General features: G+C 39.3%; 1 protein-coding gene across 7 annotated transcripts in view; it reads right to left on the reverse strand.

Annotated features, from left to right (window-relative positions):
- Positions 1-19,115, reverse strand: part of pcsk5b (proprotein convertase subtilisin/kexin type 5b) — a 117,894-nt gene extending 98,779 nt beyond the window's left edge. For 2 of the 7 annotated variants that reach the window (XM_047380889.1, XM_047380891.1), the window contains exons 1-2: positions 18,303-19,115; positions 9,615-9,719 (exon numbers count right to left, since the gene is read on the reverse strand). In XM_047380889.1, coding sequence (XP_047236845.1) covers positions 9,615-9,719; positions 18,303-18,482 — 285 coding nt within the window. In that variant the 5' untranslated portion in view covers positions 18,483-19,115. The remainder of the gene's footprint in view (positions 1-9,614; positions 9,720-18,302) is intronic. The other 5 variants (XM_047380890.1, XM_047380895.1, XM_047380892.1 and 2 more) reach the window with 5 other exon arrangements.
- Positions 19,116-19,565: the final 450 nt, after the last annotated feature.

Raw genomic sequence — 19,565 nt, forward strand, 5'->3', positions numbered from 1 at the left:
TTTAAGCAGATCTTGTCCACCTAAGTCTAACAGTTGTTCAGCAGCTTCTTTGGAAATGACCAGAATGTCAGAATCCAACTGAAGAGACGCAAGCGGTTTACTGGAGACACGTCTTTTTATGGGGCTGAGGCTGTGGAGGTCTGAAGCCTTCATGTTGATATAAAGCAGGCCAATCTGTGCAAGGAGCAATGGTGCAACTGCACCAAGCTTGCTGCTTTATGATCAAGTATTACTTGTAGGAATCGGATTTTATTGCATCATAAATGATACGTATAATTCTTTTTTAAGTAATAAAGCTCAATATTTGCATTTATGCACAGAATTACAAGCCCTGAGATGTTTTCTATGGTTTCTTTGCAGACTTACAGATATAAATTGAAAATGAAATTTGGGCAATTTTGACACAATAAGCAAAGTTTTTTTTTTATACATTTTTACTGATGACTTATTCAATAAACAGACATACAGAATTGAAAGTATAAGTTTCTACTTTGTCTTCATGGAAACTGGAATGGCTTTGATTTCATGCTGGGGTTTCTAAATGCAGTTGCACTCAGAACGTCATACCGCCAGTAAACCTGCAGCCTTTTACATCATGTTCTTCTAAATCATGCAACAATGGGGAAAAAAGTTGAATATTTCTATACTTTACAGAACATGGTTTCTGCTGTCTATATTCAGAAATGTTCAACCTCTCTCTCTGTAATTACACTTACCTTTTGCTGCAGAACTCTTTCTGGACAATGATGCTCCTCCATTTCCCCTCCACCTGACAATACTTGGTTATGGTTGTATTTTATTTGTCATATCATGAAAGGAATCCTTAACATCTTTTAATTGTTGTTGTTTGTTTCCCCATCCCCTCTTTCTACTGGCTTGCCCCGAGAAAAGAAACACGTTCTTCAACTTGTTAAAGAAATTACAAAGTAATTTGCATAAAAGTAATTAAATTCACTTTATTTTAGTGGAAATGTGATTTACATCCTCAACATGAGATGCATTTGTCTTAACATGCCTCACCAATGTTTTTGGAAAGCTGCAATATTGGATACATTGTACTGCTAGACCTCTAGAATCACAAAACCAAAAACAGAACATCTCTGACAAGATGAACTGGGTTAAATAATCTTTAAAATGTAACATGATGCGCTAATCGACAGCAGTTAGGCCCCATTTCCACTAATAAAGGAAACAAGAAATGGTGATTACCCTCCTAGGTCCGGCCAGCCAACCAAAATTACTCCAAGAACGCATCAAGGACTCAGCCAGGAGGTCACAAAAGAACCAGGAACAACATCTAAAGCACTGCAGGTATCACTTGCCACAGTTAAGGTCAGCGTCCATGATTCAACAGGAAAGAGACTGGACAAAAATAGCATGAATGAGAGAGCTCCAATGTGAAAACCACTGCAGCCCAAAAAGAAAACAAAGCTCTATCATACATTTCCCAGAAAACCTCTTATTGATCCTCAAACCTCAAACCTGTAGACTGACGAGAGAAGTGGAACCTGGATGGTGTGTATCCCCATACATTTGGAGATAACCTACCAGCATCTCATAGAAAGGACATCATACTGACAGTCAAACATTGTTAGTGTGATGTTCTGGGTCTGCTTTGCCGTTTCAGAAACTGGGCGACTTGCCGTCATTCATGGAACCATGACTTCCTCTCTATACCAGGACACCCTCAGGCAGGATGTCCAGTCGTTAAGCTCAAGCACATTACGAAGCGGTGCAGTGATCCAACGCACCCATCTCCAAGTCCAAATCTCCAGAGGCTAAAACAAAAAACTCATTCCAGACCTAAACCTGCTGCAGGATGGCTTAGAAAACAAAATAAATCTGTAAGATTTCATAGTGTAGTTATTAATCTTGTAAACTGAAATACAAGTACAGGTATGAGCATACAATGCATCAGTATTGCTGATAATGACTGAGTTGTTTGCTTACGTGCACTTAAAAAACAACAGAAGAGAAACAACAATAAATATCTAAGTGAAAACACTGGATATTTAAATTTCAATAATCAGGATCAGATCGTCTCAAAATTCCCGAATCAGAGTCTTATCAGAGTTTATTTTACAAACCATAAAGAAAAAAATTGTTTCTGTTGCCACATCCTGCTTTGTATTTCTCATAAGATATGTCTCTGTTACTAATTAGAAGCCAAATTTATTTTAAAAAATAGAGTAAAGGTTTAAACAACAGACTGCAAGCACCTTCGAAGTGTACTTCAACGTTTCTAGCCTGGAATGTGAATACTATTACTTAAATAATAATGAATGACATAAGATCTGAAAACTAAAACGGAAGTGAAGTTAGTCAGCATTTACAGTTAAATCATTGTGATAAGGAAAAATGTACATTTTACTGTTAGGGAAATATAGGGATGTTTTGAATATTCTTCAGAAAAAAAACATCTATAAATATTTCATTAAATGCTGACGGTAGTCTTAAGTAAGGACAAGTGTACCCCCTAAAATATACTGGATATATTAGCATTTTTCTCTACAAAGCTCTTGGTTGTGCCCCCCCGTGCGCTGCTAATAATGAAGAGAGCAGCTAAAGTGTCTGGGTTTTACCCATGTCCAACTGGGATATTTGATGAATATTCCTGTAAATGTTTCTATCATGGTAGCAGCAATGAAGAAGAGGAAATTAGGTATTTAATCCTCTGCAAATGGTTATGCTAAATATTTTCAACTAGAAACATTTCTTTTTTGGATTTCCAGACGTTATCTAGGGTTTTTATAGCAAATATTTACATATGCTGCACAGCTGATTATAAGTTTTATTTCTGGGCATACAACGTTTTATCCTTATTTTGGCTGATACCCAGATGTGGAAAATATGCCATCCCATAATTGTTTTAAGCTACCAAGGGCTGCACGATTCTAGTTTTTTCTTCAGTAACAGACTGCTGCAATCAGAAATCGATATGATTTTGTGTGGCAGAGTTTATCCAAACAAAAACAACATTGCCCATCGTAACTGCCCCTAAAGCTTGGCTATATATTGCTGAAGTTGTTTATCTGCTGGTTCCTTGGCCGGCTTTAGGGTGTTACAATCTATTTAGCCACTTAACTCCAATTTGATTGAACAGTGGATTGTCTGCTAACACCTCTGCTCCTTTGTCAAAGTTCCTATTGTGCTATTTCTTCTACTCTAAATCCCAGTTTTCTCCGTCTTATATCTATCTCATCCCTGCCCCTGAGTTACTGCTCTCTTAGCGCTTCTTTTTCATTAAATTTCTTGCTCCTCTTATCCACAGATGCCCATTTGCTCCCTCAGATGGTTGTCGTTTTACTCTCTCCCGTTCCTGTCGCTCTCTTCCTCCTTCCCCCCCTCTCATTCGCTCTCTGTGTAAGGGTTTGCAGGTGGCTCTCTTGCTGGCTGGGTCAGTAACCAGGGGAAACTGGGGAAGAGTTCACTTCAGTAGAACAAATGGGAACAAATTGATCCAGCTTCACTGCTGTTTGTGTGATGATGTTTGAGCTGCAGGCTACAAAAATGTAAGCTGGGAGTTTGAAGGGGGTAAAAAAGGTAGCAAGCAGAATACCGATATACCTTTGACCTGAGAGAAAAGGCCCATTATTGCTAAAGCACATTTAAGAAACTCTAAACTTTTCTGAGCCGTGCTTTCCTGAAATGTTTCGACTTTTGGGATTGACAGGTAGGCCCAAAATTATTTATACTGACAGATTTAGATCTTAAATATTTTTCATTCAACCAACAAGTTTGTTTCTAAAAAGGAAATGAGACAAACATCTTTCAAAAGAGAATAAAATTCACATTTTATTAAGAAATGGTATGTCAAATTATTAACCCTCCCTTTATCAATGAATCCCCTCAATTGATTAAAAAAAAAAAATCTTTCATTATTTCTATACATCAATCAAATGTTTTTTGTAATCCTGACCAGCTTTTTGCATGTCTGTGCTATTTTTCCAGTATTATTTATCTTTGGTGATGAGTGTTTCAGGCTGGAAGGCCTCCTTGCCATCATCCTAATCTTTAGCTCCCTCCATATATACTCTATCAGGCTCAACATCCAAAATGTAATTATCACTTTTAAACAGTAGAAACATGTTGAAAATAAAAGCTTACTGTTGGGTTATCAAAAACCTATCTGGACAATAAGGGATAAATATTAAACTTGCTTGTAAAGCAGTAACATAAAATATAGGATCATTATTTTCAGAAAACCCAACCTGAAAATATAATAATAATAAAAAAGTATAATAAAAGAGTACAAGAAAAAAGTACATAGAAATACATTTTATCCAGATGAGCATTTTCACTAAGCCAAGTGAAAAAGGCTGCAAAGCGTAGGCTTCAACAGCAAAGGACCCCAGAGAGTATTTCCTTACTAATCTTTGCACTCACCACAAAAAAACACCACAGAAGACGAAATAACCACTGTAATACGGAAATTAATGTTTACAGTCAACATAAAACAGATGGAGAGAGATTTCAGACCTGATCTGCTGTAGTTATTTTCTAGCAAAAACACATTGTAGGTATATTAAAAAAAGCTTTGTATAAAACACAATAATTTGGGGACAGCTAACTTTTACAGTACACCCAAGTCTTTACTAACTACAGAGAGCTATAGGAAATTATTATAAGAAACCGATGTCTTTTATTCTCTTGCACACATAATAGAAGAACATTAGTTAATTTAAATCTCGTGACAGGTCATGTTTATATCTTGAAGCCATAAACATATCAGAATGGTCACAGCGCAGCGAGTCATTTTGAAACTTAACTGTTTGACACCAATAAACACCAAGGACACGTCACGCTGAGACAGTACAGACCGCTGGACTCTGAAATAACTAAAATGAAGGGCGTCATGTATTGATGCACAGGCAGTGTGTTTTTTTTTATAAGAAAACTATCCGCAGTTTAACAAAGTAAGAGTGAAAATGGTCTCAATTTCTTCTTCTGTCCATCAAATACAGTGTTAAACAGCACCCAACAAAGTGTTGTGTAGAACAATTTTTGCGGTTTTTGTCACTACTTTGCAAATTTAATCCAGAGTACCTACTGCACAACTTGTCATGACCAACATGAAGAAGCGACTGGTGCATGCAAATTTACTCTGGGAAAATAAAACAGTAGCACAGCTATGTGACAGCACCATCAAATACATGGATATGTTGTTATCTCTCAAAGCCCCAAAAACACACTTTAGGTTGTCAAATGTTTCTAATTTTATCTCAGGTGTTAGTGGCATGATTGTTTCTCCAGAGAGTCTTATCAAGCCTAAAAGACTTTGATCTTTGAGCAGCATATCCTAACAGGTTTATCTTTGAGTCCAAGTTCCTACAAAAGGTCCACCTGTACTTCCTGATGGGGATTTTCCAACAAAGAGGTTGTAGTGCAACTTCAGAGCCAGTGTCAAGCATTTGTTTTTGCTTGATTTTAATCAAGAAAGTGTTCGCCTTATTAAAAAAAGTATTTAAAAAAAAGAAAATGATCAAAATGGTGCTCCAGTGTCACCAACCCTTTGGCCTAGATGTGGGAGGTAGATTTAAAAAAGACTAAACAAAGGGACTAAACAAGTGTGATCACAATCAAATTGATTTAGTTTAGTAGGTACTTCTTTAATTTGAAAAATGAGCTATTCTACGAAATTAAAAACTGTAAAATAACAAACTAAGCAGTTACTCAAATGAACTGTTTCGAAGGTTTAAACCAATTAAATGTCCAATAAGTATCCCTACAGCTTCATTTCTGCCACATATAACCCTCTTAAAAAATATAGAGACTTGGGACACTTCTACACAGCACCATGACTTCTTTCTATCTTGGGAAAGGACCTGACAGGCGAGTGCCACCGCGGTTAGTCAGGTCACATAAACTGGTAATCTGTACCTTGCCGCATCGCCATGGCAACATGCGTGCCAGTAAGTACTGGGGATGGCAGGGTGCGTCTTTTCATGGCTCTGCTACACCCGCGTGACTCACCCGTACACACAAAACACGCACACGGCTGTCAACGCAAAGCCTGATTGCAAAACATCATTAGCAGTGTGCCAGACTCAGCTGAGGCAAACTGGCCATCAGTTAGAGCCCCGAACACAGACTGGTCCCCAGATTGCTCTTAAAGGATACTAACTGACAGCTCAATTACAGTACGGTCCACGCTTTCTTCGTTTGCTCTCTCTGGTCCACCTTCAACCCAGTTTCCTCCACCCTAGTTACATTCTAATGCCTCGATTTCTGTTTCCTCTCATTTCACTTCCTCTTCCTGATCCAGTCTGTTAAAATCTACATCTCAGCCAGCTGGCATCAGACCTATGTCCAGCAGAACACAGTCAGGCCCAAGAGGGCAAGAAGACAGAACAAACAGGGGGGAAGACATGTACAATAGAAGCAGAAAAGAGAATCGAAGGAGATAAAGAGAAAGGAGTATAAGACGACAAGGTGACAGTGGGTGTCTCCGCTTTTTTGACTCACTACTTCTGACTGTTTCATCTTTTTTAAGAACACTGCGATCCATCATTACCATTCCTTACTCTACATATGCATTCATGTCTCTAGTTTTCCAAGTCAAGTCTCAGCTTGTATGAAAATGTGACCCACTTCATAAAAAAGGCAAACATAAATGAGCTTGAGAGGGTAAGATGTAGGCAAAATATGGTAAAAGATAAAAGATTAGAACTTGTCCACCTATTTCATCGTCTTTGCTAAATCATATCCATATCTGGTACCCATACCTTGCCATTTCTTCCTCATCTACTTCCATTTTATACCCATAAAATAATCGTTTTGTACAAAGTACTTAACCATCTAAGGTACGATATTGTCTTCATGTCTTCGGGCAACAAACTCATTTTTGGCCCATCAATCTCCAAAACGGACCCCTTTGACTCATGCAATAGATTAAAGAAAGGAAAGATAGCAAGGAAGCAATAGCAGTGTTTTGATTCATAACATGACTTTTAGGAAGCCATATTAACACTTTGTCAGACTTTAAAAAAGCCTTTTTGCATCTTTTTGTAGCAACTTTGCCATTTTGATCCACAAAAACACCGAAAACATAATTTACTGGCCTTTTTCAGGTTGAATGAAAAAATCGAAGCACACTAATAGGTGAGTATTTCTCATAATGAGCAAATACCTTATTTATTAGAAACTTGTTGAAATGTTGCCTTGATTTAATAGTGCACCATTATAGCATCCCTACAGCAGCATGAGTTTGGTAGTTTGTGTTTAGGTAAGCCCCAGTGACAAACAAAAACAGAACAAAACTGCAAAAATAGAAAATGGTGAAAGGACAAAATTAGAAGCACTGGAATGTTTCCGCTTAACAATCAGATCCATCCACTACATCCTTGGCCTTGAAATCTATTTGAACCAATTTACTTCTTAACTCAAACTGCGTACATATAAATATGTTATTAACAGGAAATATACTGAGATGATGTGTCCCTGTTGACGTTTCTCTAATCCACGATTAATTTATTGATTGACTCTGGCGGTGGATCATTCCATACACAAAAAAAAATGGTTTACTCCCGTTTTGTACAGATTTAATGTTTGTCTTTGTTCTTAAAGCCTAAAAACCTTTACAAAAGTATGGTTCTCTAACCATAAAACACATTTTGCACTGCAGATATGTAGATATCTAGGCTCTAGACAAATTGTATTTCCCAGGAGCAAGAGGCAAGAATGGATCTTTGGGTTGTAAAGGTTGCTGACCCCTGACCTAAGCCAAGTCACTGCAACTAAACAAACCTTTAATAGGACTTTTGGCCTGCTGCAAGAATTTAACACAAACAGATGCAGTCTGTGGGTTCAGATTCCTTTCACAGCCCTGTCTAAGAACTGCACCACTGCTTTGCATAAATCAAACAAAATGACCACATTGCTGAATGCACTTTGAATAGTTTAAGAACTTTTAAATGAAATGTTCTAGAGTCTGGAAGGAAGATGGCAGACCTTCAACTACATGGAAGATAAAACATGTTAAAGGAAAATTGTTTGAATGCTTGGTGAAATGTGATTTTAAAAACAACACTAAAACATAAGAGCATTTCCAAATGCACAATGTGAAGGTAGGTGAAGTTCTCAGTTGCAAAATACCATTTATCCAGATTTAGCCTGTTTCAGAAATGAAAAAAGCATCAGGGCCAGAAGAGCAACAGATGCAGCAGTTACTGCCTACCATACAATACGGGGCTGGCAGTGTTATCGTCTAGGGTTACTGCAGTTCATCACTCATGGATTCAACAACCTTACATGCCTAAAAACCAAGGTATATTGCCGACCAGTCCATTTTTTTTCACTGCTCTTTTTCTTTGTTTTGTTGTTAGTTCTGCATGATATCATGAAATCCTGTGATTCCTTGTTTTTTTTATTAAATATTGAGAAACAACAATCTTACATCAACATTTTACTCATCTGCTATCACGAGGCTTACTCTCATATGAAATATTAAATAAATATGGCACGATGTAAGTAAACGTTATTTAATATTCAGCCTCTCTAAAACTTTGTACTTAGACATGGTTCCCTTGGTTGCTTTTACAGGTGTGCCTGAGTAACGGGAATGAATGCAGAAACCCGGCGTCTTTAATGCAGGGAAGGTTTTTTTCAAGGTTTTGGCAAAATGAACTTTAGTGAAAACTTTGCTGAATGTTGTGACTGTATTTCAGTGTCAAACTGCAGCGAACGCCACAGTTTGGGTGATGAACTATGTTTGACACACGGCGGTGATCAAGATGGACACAATGAACCTTGTGCTGTGGCACAATAAAAGATTTGATTTAGCAGGTCTACATTTCTGGTTGCTTTCGGGGCAATACCGAATACACAAACACCATATCTTTAAGGCTTCTTCAGGACACCAGTTACATAAAGAAGTCTGATGTTTATCACTAAACTGCACACATACTAACTGCATTTAATAGACTTTTTAATTTATGGATAATTATTCATGCCATCCCAGCAGCAGGGAAGAAATGATCCTGACAATACTTTCAGTTTTTGGGGTTTTCATACATTAATTGGAAATCAAAATTATTATCATGATAGCGATAAACGATACAATAAATGCCCATCCCTATTTTGAGTGAATATTTATTTGTATATTACAGATTTTAACCCAAACCTTAGAAAACCAAGTTTATTACACGCAGTTTACTCCAACATGTTCCTTTTGACTGGAAGTAATATTAATGTTTAGGAGCGGTCTAGTCAAAGTCCTTACTTGAATCTACCACAAAATCTGTGGCAGGAGCTAAAGATTAGGGTGATGGGAAGGAGGGCTTCCAATCTCAAAGACTTGGAGCTCATCACCAAAAGATGGACGATCAAAAAAAAACTGTGGAAATGTTCAAGAACCTGGACAGCAAGTAAAAGAAGGGTTTGATTACTGTGTTGTGTTGATTTAAGATATGGGTATAAATAAGACTGCTAGACTATAATTAACACATGGAGTTTCCTCAAATGACCGCCCTAAACAGCAGTTTGATCACAGAGTCAGGAGATATCTACCGAGTCACCTCCAGCTCGTCTGAGCCAGTCAACCCATAGATGGCCACAAAACAGTAGACAGGTGACCATGTCCACACAGCAGGTTTAAAGCAATGTAACAAGCTCACCTTGGGCTCCATGGAGATGAAACTATGGTGACCACGGCTGGACAAAGTTGATCTCTTGATGGTTCGACTGTGGAAGAAGTGATAGTGGTCCTTGAGATCCCCAATCTGCAAAATACACATGCAGACATTAATATATATATCATTAGCTTTTCAGTACAGTCCCCCTAAAACTGCTAATACCGAGTCAGATATCAGATTAATCGTGATTAATCGATTATTGAAATAATCATCAACTAATTTAGTAATCGAACAATCATTAACTGGAGTATACAGATTAAATCAAGCCATTTCCTGAAAGAAGAACCCACTCAGAGCAGTAGTTAAGCCAAAACTGTACAGAAAATAAATACATTTTGCACTTAAGATGAAAAGCCTTCTTTGTCTGTAAATATGCTCTATCCAGACCTCTTTAAGTGGCCTAGTTTTAGCTACACCTGGTTCAAATTCTGTAAAACAAATATCCTATTAGGCACCTTTTGCTGTCCCATTACTATTTGGTGAATTGAAAAATGAACAGGTTAGCCCTACACTGTTTTGATGTTAAGTCAACCAGAAAGAGCTGAGCTTTTTAGATGTTGATGTCGATACAGATGCATTTCTTTGCTACAAATAATCAGGTGTACACTAAAGGAATGCTATATCATTGCATTTTAGGCAATACAATTTTTATTTGAAAAAGGAATTGAATTAATTGCCAATTTGCATTTTTTCATGTGTTTCTATTACTCATAAAATAAGCTTAAGTTGTTATATGAAAAAACTGTAGAAAGTGCCAAGTTTTTTTTTTTTATCGGATTACTCAATTAATCGTTAGAATAATCGATGAAATATTTGATTACTAAAATAAATGCAGTGGTCCAAACAAGTTGAGGACCACACCAAAGCGTTGGGCAAAGCGTTGAGTGAACTGTCTCGACACAACCAAATCATAGCAAATCAAAAAAGGTTCATTACGACAATAAACTCATTACTTGCGTTTCAACATAACAGTGACTAAAGCTACATGATATGTGGAAAATGCGTAATTGCAATGCTTTTGTTCAAAATTGTATTGATGATGAATTTGATTAGGGGTAGGACTACAAAATGTTGACAAGTTGCCAAAGTGTAGAGACTGTAAGATCATCTGTAAGACACATTCTATACAGAGCGCATCTATGCTGAGACGCATTACAAACATTTACATAGATGGGACAAAATGGTTTCTGGTTTCAATCTTTTCTGCAGTAGCAGTGTAGATTTAGTATAGTTAGTTGTAAATATAATTACCATTAAAACTATATTCAATCAAGGGGCCTTAAAAAAATGTAGTGTTGAGAGTTTCATCCATCAAATGCATCATCTCAGACACGTTGCAGCAGACATTAGCAGAATGCAGTAAAAGTATGGTTGGGATATTTAAACAACCAAAGAGAACCAAGTGTTACGTGTAGGTGAACTCTGACCTCTGGCCAGGAAAGGTTTTTTTGAAGTTTTTTTCTCCCTCTGGTCCAGCTGCAGTTAGCTGCCTGGTGGCTAATGCTAAGTGCGTGCACATTTAGCTGGATGCTTGTAATGTCCATAATATTCTGGTTGGCCTGTTTAACTGGTTACTAGTGCAGCAGATGATTATTAGACTGCCAGCATTGCATTCTGATTCTGTTTTAAACTCCACAGAGCAGCCAAAACAATAACACCAGGGTTTATTTATACTGGCAATATAGCATATCCAGGCAAAACACGCTTTGTACATCAAATAGCATAAAGCTGACTAAAACAGCTAACAGTATCCTGTCTGATGATTAAAAACAACAGTCTGAAGGCTGGTTGGATTAATGGAAAATATTACCATGAGGTTTAGTATCTCAGCCACTAAACACTGTACGATCAGGCGTGGGCATTAAGCGCGGTTAGAGCCCATCCACCTGGTCAAATATATTTTCAATAAGCAAAGCGTGACTGCATACCACTTAAAATTCAATATTCTACCAAATATCGTGTCCAAGCAGTCCTATGAGATTGGGATGATGCATACATTGATGTTGCGAAGATGACGATTATGATTCCATATGTTGTGCAGCTCTAATAGTAACACCAACATTTTAAAAGGCGTGTCCTAAATCTCTAAAATAGTTGCTGATGTGGTTTGTGACATAATTGTGCCTTTGTTCAATAGACTACTTAGCAATGTCTGTATAATTTAACAGTCAGAAATCACACGTCTCTGTCATTGTGAAGTTCATAAGAATTTCTTTCCCCCAAACCAGTTCAGATGCAACACTGGTGTCAGTTATTAGCATGAGTTTCACCACAGCAAGCTCTAGCACTGATAAATTGGTGACTATCTTGGCACAAACACATTCAAAACTGGGCCACTATAAAGAACTGATTTCTTTACAGAGCTGGAGCTCATAGAGACCTACAACCAAAGGTTGTTTGTGTTTTATGTTTAAAACTCTTGAGTTGGTTTCACTTTTGCTTTGCCTAATTTAAGCCAACAAACTAAAAACAGCACAGGGTGGGATTAGCTGTGGCATACTATAAACTCACTGTCTCTCGTCTGTCAGGTGTTTGTCTTAGAAGATCATCCATCATGGGGTTTTATATGGGTCGGCTCATAGCTGCCATTACTGCTAAATCCATAAATGTAATTAATCCATAAATGAGTTGATTCCTAAACGTTATTGGTCTTCTGATATCAGGAAGTATTAATACATTCTGCTTCACATGTTGCTCCTCTTTGCAGTGCTGCTGGTATACCAATCAAATGGACTGTAAAGCACTGTTGTCTGAAACAGTGTTTATGAAGATTGGGATATGAAGGCATCGGTTTGCAGAGAGAATAAGATAGATAATGTGATTTCTGTAGATAAACTGGCAGTACCCACAGATAGTCTATGAAATTGGTCTTCTGCCTCATCATGTTATTCTAAACCAGTCAATTCCATCCCTCAGGGACGCGCTATGTATAGATTTTAGATGTCGCCCTGCAAACCTGTATCAATTAATTGAATCATCTTCTTAATGAGTCACCACGTCCTGCAGGAGACTGCTAATGAGTCATTCATTTGATTCAGATCTGTTCCAGCAGGAGAACATCTAAAAAGATGCAGGGCATCTGCTCTTGAGAAGGGGAATTCCCCACCATTGCCCAAGACTGACTCCATAATATCAAGTATGTAACTTGACTTTATGGAGAATCAAATGTATGTCTCCTCGACTGTGACTCCTCTCCTTCCTGGCTGTGAGTTTGCTGTTATGCTACAGAATGAAGGAAGGTCTGATCAGGTGGCTTTTTGATGGTAATCTATACTGGAGCAGGAGTTGTACCAATCCAGAGTGGATAAAGTTTTCCATAGTTCCACCACACAATCTAAGCAACTCATAAGTTATGACAAATGTACTCTGGAAGTGACCACTAGGATTTATTTTTGTTATAATGTCTGTTGCTCAAATGTCTTCCTTGTAAAGGTTTAGAAACAAGAGCAATAAAAAGGTTGGAGAAAAGGTAAAAAAAAAAAAAAAAGAGACACAAAAGAAAACTGGGCTTTGAACAACGGTTGGGGAATGAGGACAAACAATACACAGGAAAAACAATGGTAGACAGCCGGTGAGCTGCTGTAAGGTGATTAGTTTTAATAATTGATAAAGACCATTCAATCCCTCAGATGATCAAACTGTCATGGCTGCCAAGGGTCCTGTGGTGCATCACCGCTCTACGGCAGAGACCTACCGCCACAGAGGCCATTAGATCAGCTTTTAACTCCAACACAAGGCTGCATTTTCCAGCTTACGCTGTGAGAAGATGAGAAACGAATAACTCCAAATAGCTCCACTTCTCCACCCCTTAGCAAAGCTTCGACATGCCCTTATCGCCTCTCTTTTATTGTTAAAGGCTGTAGTTGTCGCAGTAGTTATGACAACCTGTGATCACAGGCATACACAGGTATTTCTGCAGGCAACAGATGTTATCCAGCTCCAACAATCCCTACAACGAGCCACAAGATCTCCAGAAAAACAGCAGAATAATGTGGAGACCGGATGACAGGGAGAAAACATGTGCATTATGGATACCCAATGCTTTGTAACCCTGACTTTTCCCCCACACTAATTTACATTTTCATATCACCTGCAGAGTCCTCTTGGGAACTAAAAAAATAAAAACCATACACGTTGTCCAAATAAACAATGACATAACAGCTCAGACTGCCAAACTAGAGATTCGGGGGGGTTGAAAAGAACCGCTCAATGCAGCGCCTTGGAGAATTGGCTGCTTTGTATAATTTTAATTAAATGTGATTAAGCACACTCTTTAGGTTTAATTTGAGTAGTACACTCCAAGGCCCAATTTCTGCTACACCTACAGAATAAAATTAAATAAAAAAAATAAAGATCACTAAAATGGAACTTGTCTGACAACATGAAGTAGGCCAACAGATCTCAAAAAGTCTGGATCTCAGGAAATTCAACAACAAACGAGTAACAATGTAACTGGAAAGGGTTTCTAAGTCCTTTGAAAGGCTTCATGGCTCCAGCTAACCATCGCAGGAGCCATTATCAACAAATACAGAAAACAGTGCTTCATCGTCTAAGGAGCAGTTGGCCTACCAATATCACATTGACAACACATCCAGGAGCTCACAAAAGAACTCGAAACATCCTAAGCCCAGCAGGCCTCAGTTGCCTCAGATAGAGAAGCGTTCATGATTCAACAATAAGAGGTTGAAAAAATGACATCTAGTGGAGGACTTAAAGATGAAAACCACTACTGAGCTGGCTAAAAAGAACTTAAATGCCCGTCTCACGTATGCCAAAAAACATCTTCATGATCCCCAAAACCTTTGGGAACGTATGCTGCTGACTAACCTTTTGGGAGGTGTGTGTCCTGTTACATCTGGCAAGACAATGCTGGGATTTCAGAAAACCAACTTCATACGGACTGTCAAATATGGTGGTGGTAGTGTGATGTCGTGTTTGGGGCCGCTTTGCTGCTTCGGGATCTGGAATTTTCCTTAATGGATGTAACCAGGAATTCTGATCTCTACCAGAAAATCCAGGCTGTTCAGCAGCAGGATAGAGATCTGCGACACAAGTCCACATCTGAACGGCTAAAAAAATCAAACAAAACAAAATCTAAGAAAAATTATGTTTTTGAAGAGACCTAGTGAATATACGGACTTAACCAAGATGCAGTGTCATAACCTTAAACAGGCCTTTCAGGCTAAAAAATCCTTCAATTTGGCTGAATCAATACAGTTAAGCAAATAATTTAATTGCAGGAAATAGCAAAAAAAAAAATCTAAGAGCGTAATTGGTACACTCACTGTTTATGTCGCCAATCTGCGTTGGCTGTGAGCAACTTGTTGCTAGTAGACATTTATTGGAGGTCCATGCCCAGTTTTTCTTACAGTAGACTATGATTAGATTATAGAAAATGACTTGCTGCATCAACATGATATACCGGCTCCCCTTTGAACCGAAGGAAATTTGGGTGCAGGACTGAAAATTAAATTTTACGAATTGGTTATTTGGCAAAATGACCAGCACTATTTCCTGCCTGTGCATCAAAAACAAAACTCCATTGTGAACAGAAACACTTAAAGGTAGCCCGTGTTTATTGACTTCTTTTGAAATACAGCAAACACAACAGCCTTCGCCTCATTCAAAGGAATATCAAGGTATTCTCTCAAGAAGAAAAACATAGAAAATGCAGTACAGCTTTTTGGAAAAAGTCACAAAACACAGAGCAGAATGCTTAGCGAAACAAAACATCAGAGATGCACAGAAACCTCAACTTGGTTTCAGAAAACGCAACATTTCACAATATAAAAAATGCTGTTTTTATATTTTCTTTCCTTCTCTGGGTTTCAAATTTACCTTTTGAGGAACATCCAGATTTAGTTTTTAATGGAATATATACATTTTTTTTTTGTTTAAAATGTCTGTTTTCCCCAGATGAGTTTTCTGAAATCTTGTCACACTTCTGAGCTCCTAGAATTTCTCCTCCTCTAACCCAATAACCACCAAACATAATCTTCTTCTACAGAGGTTCTGCATGACAAACTCTCCAAACAGAGCATGCTACAAACATAATGGCCTCAAAAGACAACTGAAGCATCGATGCAAACTGTTCGAAAACCCATCTTCAGTTGCTATTGATCAAAGCGTCTCCAGTCTATGTCTGGCTCCAGGTTATGACCATCTCACTCACTGCGCTCCACATCCTCTTATAAACACCAATTTGGACAGATATCCACGTCTGGGGCCTCATCAGCTGATTTAGACTCAATTTGAGCCAGTGTCTTAGTCTGGGAAGGGGGCTCCACAGCTAAGAGGATTACCCAGAATTCCCCAACGAGGTGCTCTCGCACTCCATGCCAACTCTTTTCATCCATCCGTCCATCTATGGTCCCCGCTTTCAGTCCCTCATTTCGCCATGTCTCAGTGTGTGCTTATCTTTGTCCGATTTCCTCTTCCCAACCCTGTAAAGAACACCATATTGTCCCTTTGCAGCATTTCTTCCCTTCCCATCCCCCTTTGTCTTTCTTTTAGCACTTGATCCTGCGCACAATTAAACCCTTCTCCTAATTTAGCATTCATACCAGTGTCTTATCATTTATCACTCGAGCACTCTAGGCAAGTTTAAACAACTCTAAAACTTGTACATAAAATTGAAAACTAAAACAAAAACATATTTTCCTGAATTAATTTCACATAAGTATAAACGTTGTGGTGATAAACTGGCTGAGGGTCGGCCATGTAAGAGATGTCAGAGTTCACATTAAGCAACCAGAGCGTGCTGCTATCAATCCCATGGGAGCGGCTTTCAACTGACCCCAAAATAAGGAAGTGAAGTGAAACTCTTGTCTATGAGGTGTCAAAGTCCAATGAGTGCTCCATATTGAGATGGAAATCAGGGCAAACGGCAGGGGTTGGGGGCACCAACCCACTCTGCTGGGGAATTCCTATTTGCGGGGTGGGGTGGCGGAGGGGGTAGTATGGAAAAATTGGGGGCGTGTGTGTGTGAGTGTGTCTGAGAAAGGGGGTGCAGGGGGTGGGGTGAAGAGATTCAACACATTAGTTGCTGTCAAAGAGAGGGGATAAACGAGGCCATTAAGGCCTGCTCTCTCTGGGAGTACGGTGGGTGGGCAGGCTGGGTAAAGTTGAGAGGGAGGGGATGGTGGTGAGGATTCAATAGCTGTTGACTAGGCTACCCCACAACAACCTGTCAGAATGCCCCCCTCCTCATGTTCTGTGCTGTCTGCACATCCAACGCTGGCAAGTGCAGGCATGAGCTGTCCATGTATGATGGCGGTGATGAAGTGTGTGTGGGGTCCACATTTGAGGTTTCTTTTGTCGGCCACTGTTTAATTTTGGTAAAAACACTCGTACAAGAAACCTCCTTTCACTCACAGTGCTTACTCCTGTTAGTTGCCTGAAGTTCTCCTTTTTCTATTTCTTTAAATATGTTGCTGGAAGTCATTTACTACCACATTAAAAACCCCGTCAAATCAAATGAATGCTGTAGGATCTTCTATGGCAAAGACAGGTAAAGTTAAGTTGAATATTATTCATACCTCTGGTCTATTGAGATTTTAAATTATTTTCAGTCAACCAAGAAGTTTATTTCCGACAGAAAATCAAACAGGCAGCTCTAAAAAAGTAATTAAACATTGTTAAAGGAGTTTAATTTAGAAGTCATTTTAGATCAATTTAGGAAAAAAAAATACTTTCTGTATTTGTTTACATTTTATTAGAATTGTTGAACATTAGTTATACATTTCCTTAGTAATCAATCAGTCAATCTTTATTTACATTACACCAATGAAACCCTTCCTATTATTGCTGCCCAGCTTTTTGAAGGCTTCCACTGGTATTTTGATGATTTATTTTTGGTGATGAGCTTCAAGCCTTTAAGGTTGGAAGACCTCATCTTTAGGTCCCTCCACAGATTCTCTATCTGATTCAAGTCAGGGCTCTGTCTGGACTGCTCCAAAACGTTATAATTACTTCCAATCAGAGGAAACATGTTGGTCAAACTGAAAGATCAATTTGAACCTAAACCTGGCAGGGGAATGAATACTTTTGGGCTAAACTCTGTAACTTTTGAGAATTACAAGCCATTTGTTGGAATATTTTAAATACAAAGATGCTTTGCTATCATTCACAAAACGTCTCCATAATAAAGTGATGTGTGAAAGCAACTAACGAGACATTTCTCAGAGGGTAGAACCACATAAACATGGGGTGCAACACTAAAGGTCCCATGTTGGTCCTTGTTATATTAGAACAGAATGTGCTCCCTGTCTATTATCCTGAGGGGGAAAAGTATTTTAACTAAATTCTCAATGGAAATATCATTCTTATTATCTGTCACACACGACCTGCCTCTTATATAAGCTGAGTCCGTACTGCTCTGGACCTTTACGTGTCCAGGATAAGGAGACAAGCGAGTTCACTATCTTCTAAACTAATCTGCAGGAACCCAGCGAGGAGGCACCTGTTGTGCCATCCTGCTCCCTGAGTCTTTGTTCCCTGCAGCTCCCTTCTCCTGGTCTGAGGTCCGGGGAACTGCAGGGAGACTTAGGAGAGGGTTTCTGGTTCGGGGTTCTGACTTTTGCCTTGGTTCAAATCTGCGTCCAACTCGTGTGAGTTGAAGGAAACATGAATACACAAACGCAACTCTGGCCGGCGCAGCCCGAGACTTACCTGTCCCATGTTCCTATAGCCATATTTTTCCGCTATCCGGTCGGCCACCCCGGGTCCGCCGGCTATCCTGACTGCCCAGTGGTTCGTGTAAATCCGAGCTTTGCACGGCGGGGACGCAAAGCCGAGATAGAGCGTCAGGACGCAAAGGAAGCTCCTTCTCCAAGCGGCGTTGTGGACCATCTTCCCCCACTTTGAACCACACTCTTCTCCTCCTCCTCCTCCTCCTCAGCCGACCAGGCAAACAACCAAACTTCTCTTCTCGCCGAGCAAGACTCTCATAGAAACACAAATATCCGGAATGAAGGGGAAAAGGAGAAAAACACTGAGGGAGAAAGAGAGGGGCAGAGGGTGAAAAAGCTCCGAAGAGGAAAAAAAATACACCTTATCTCCAAACCTCTGCTTTCCACATGGGAGAGCTGGAAGTTCGTGTGCCCTCTCTTTCTCTCTCTCTCTCTTTCTCTCTCTCCCTCTTTTTCTTCCACGGAGGAGGAAGTGTGTGCGTGTCTGTGCGCCGTGCGTAATCACGCGCGGGTTGGTGCGGGTGTGTGCGCGCTCGCGGAGCTCCTCAAAGCTGATTTCTCTTCTCCACCAACTACTCGGATGTTGGTCGCTCAGCGCATCATGGTTTCATGTGGCGAAATGGCTACAGCGCCTCCCCGCAAATAACTGGCTGACAATCCGGGGAGTAGAAACAACTACAGCCGCGGGGTTTCCCTCCCAGCTCCGCTGGGTCTTAAAGACACTCTGTTTGGGGAAGCAGCTAAGAGAGTTGGGTCAACGGGGGCCAACTTCTAGAGCTCCATCCAGGAACATCTCCCAACGGGGGGAAAATAAATGTATATATATATAATCTTATTTAAATACAGCCAGAAGTTATTCTTTTAATACCAGTGTCCAGTGTGGTTTTTTTTGTTTTTGTTTTATTGTTTTGGAGAAACAGTTGACTTTAAAAGAAAAGGTCATTGGGGGCCCACGCATGTTTTGACAATTGGATGTCGACCAGCAGTGAAAAACATAGAAAAAGTTGTGGCTTGTTATTTATTTGAAGAAATGAAATCAAATGCATGGAAATATGAATTTGGTTTGATTCTGTTTCCATGTTTAACGAATAACGAAAAACTGGCCCCTTTTTCATTTTTCTGGACAGGTACCTAATATAACTATGCTGTAGTGTGACTACAGGAGGCGATGGTTGTTTTTTTGGCAAATCACAAAGGAGTTTTCCCGCTTAATATTTCACCAAAAACATATAGATGAGTACCA

This window comes from Girardinichthys multiradiatus, chromosome 12 (genome assembly GCF_021462225.1).
Source record: "Girardinichthys multiradiatus isolate DD_20200921_A chromosome 12, DD_fGirMul_XY1, whole genome shotgun sequence".
NCBI classification, from domain to species: domain Eukaryota; kingdom Metazoa; phylum Chordata; class Actinopteri; order Cyprinodontiformes; family Goodeidae; genus Girardinichthys; species Girardinichthys multiradiatus.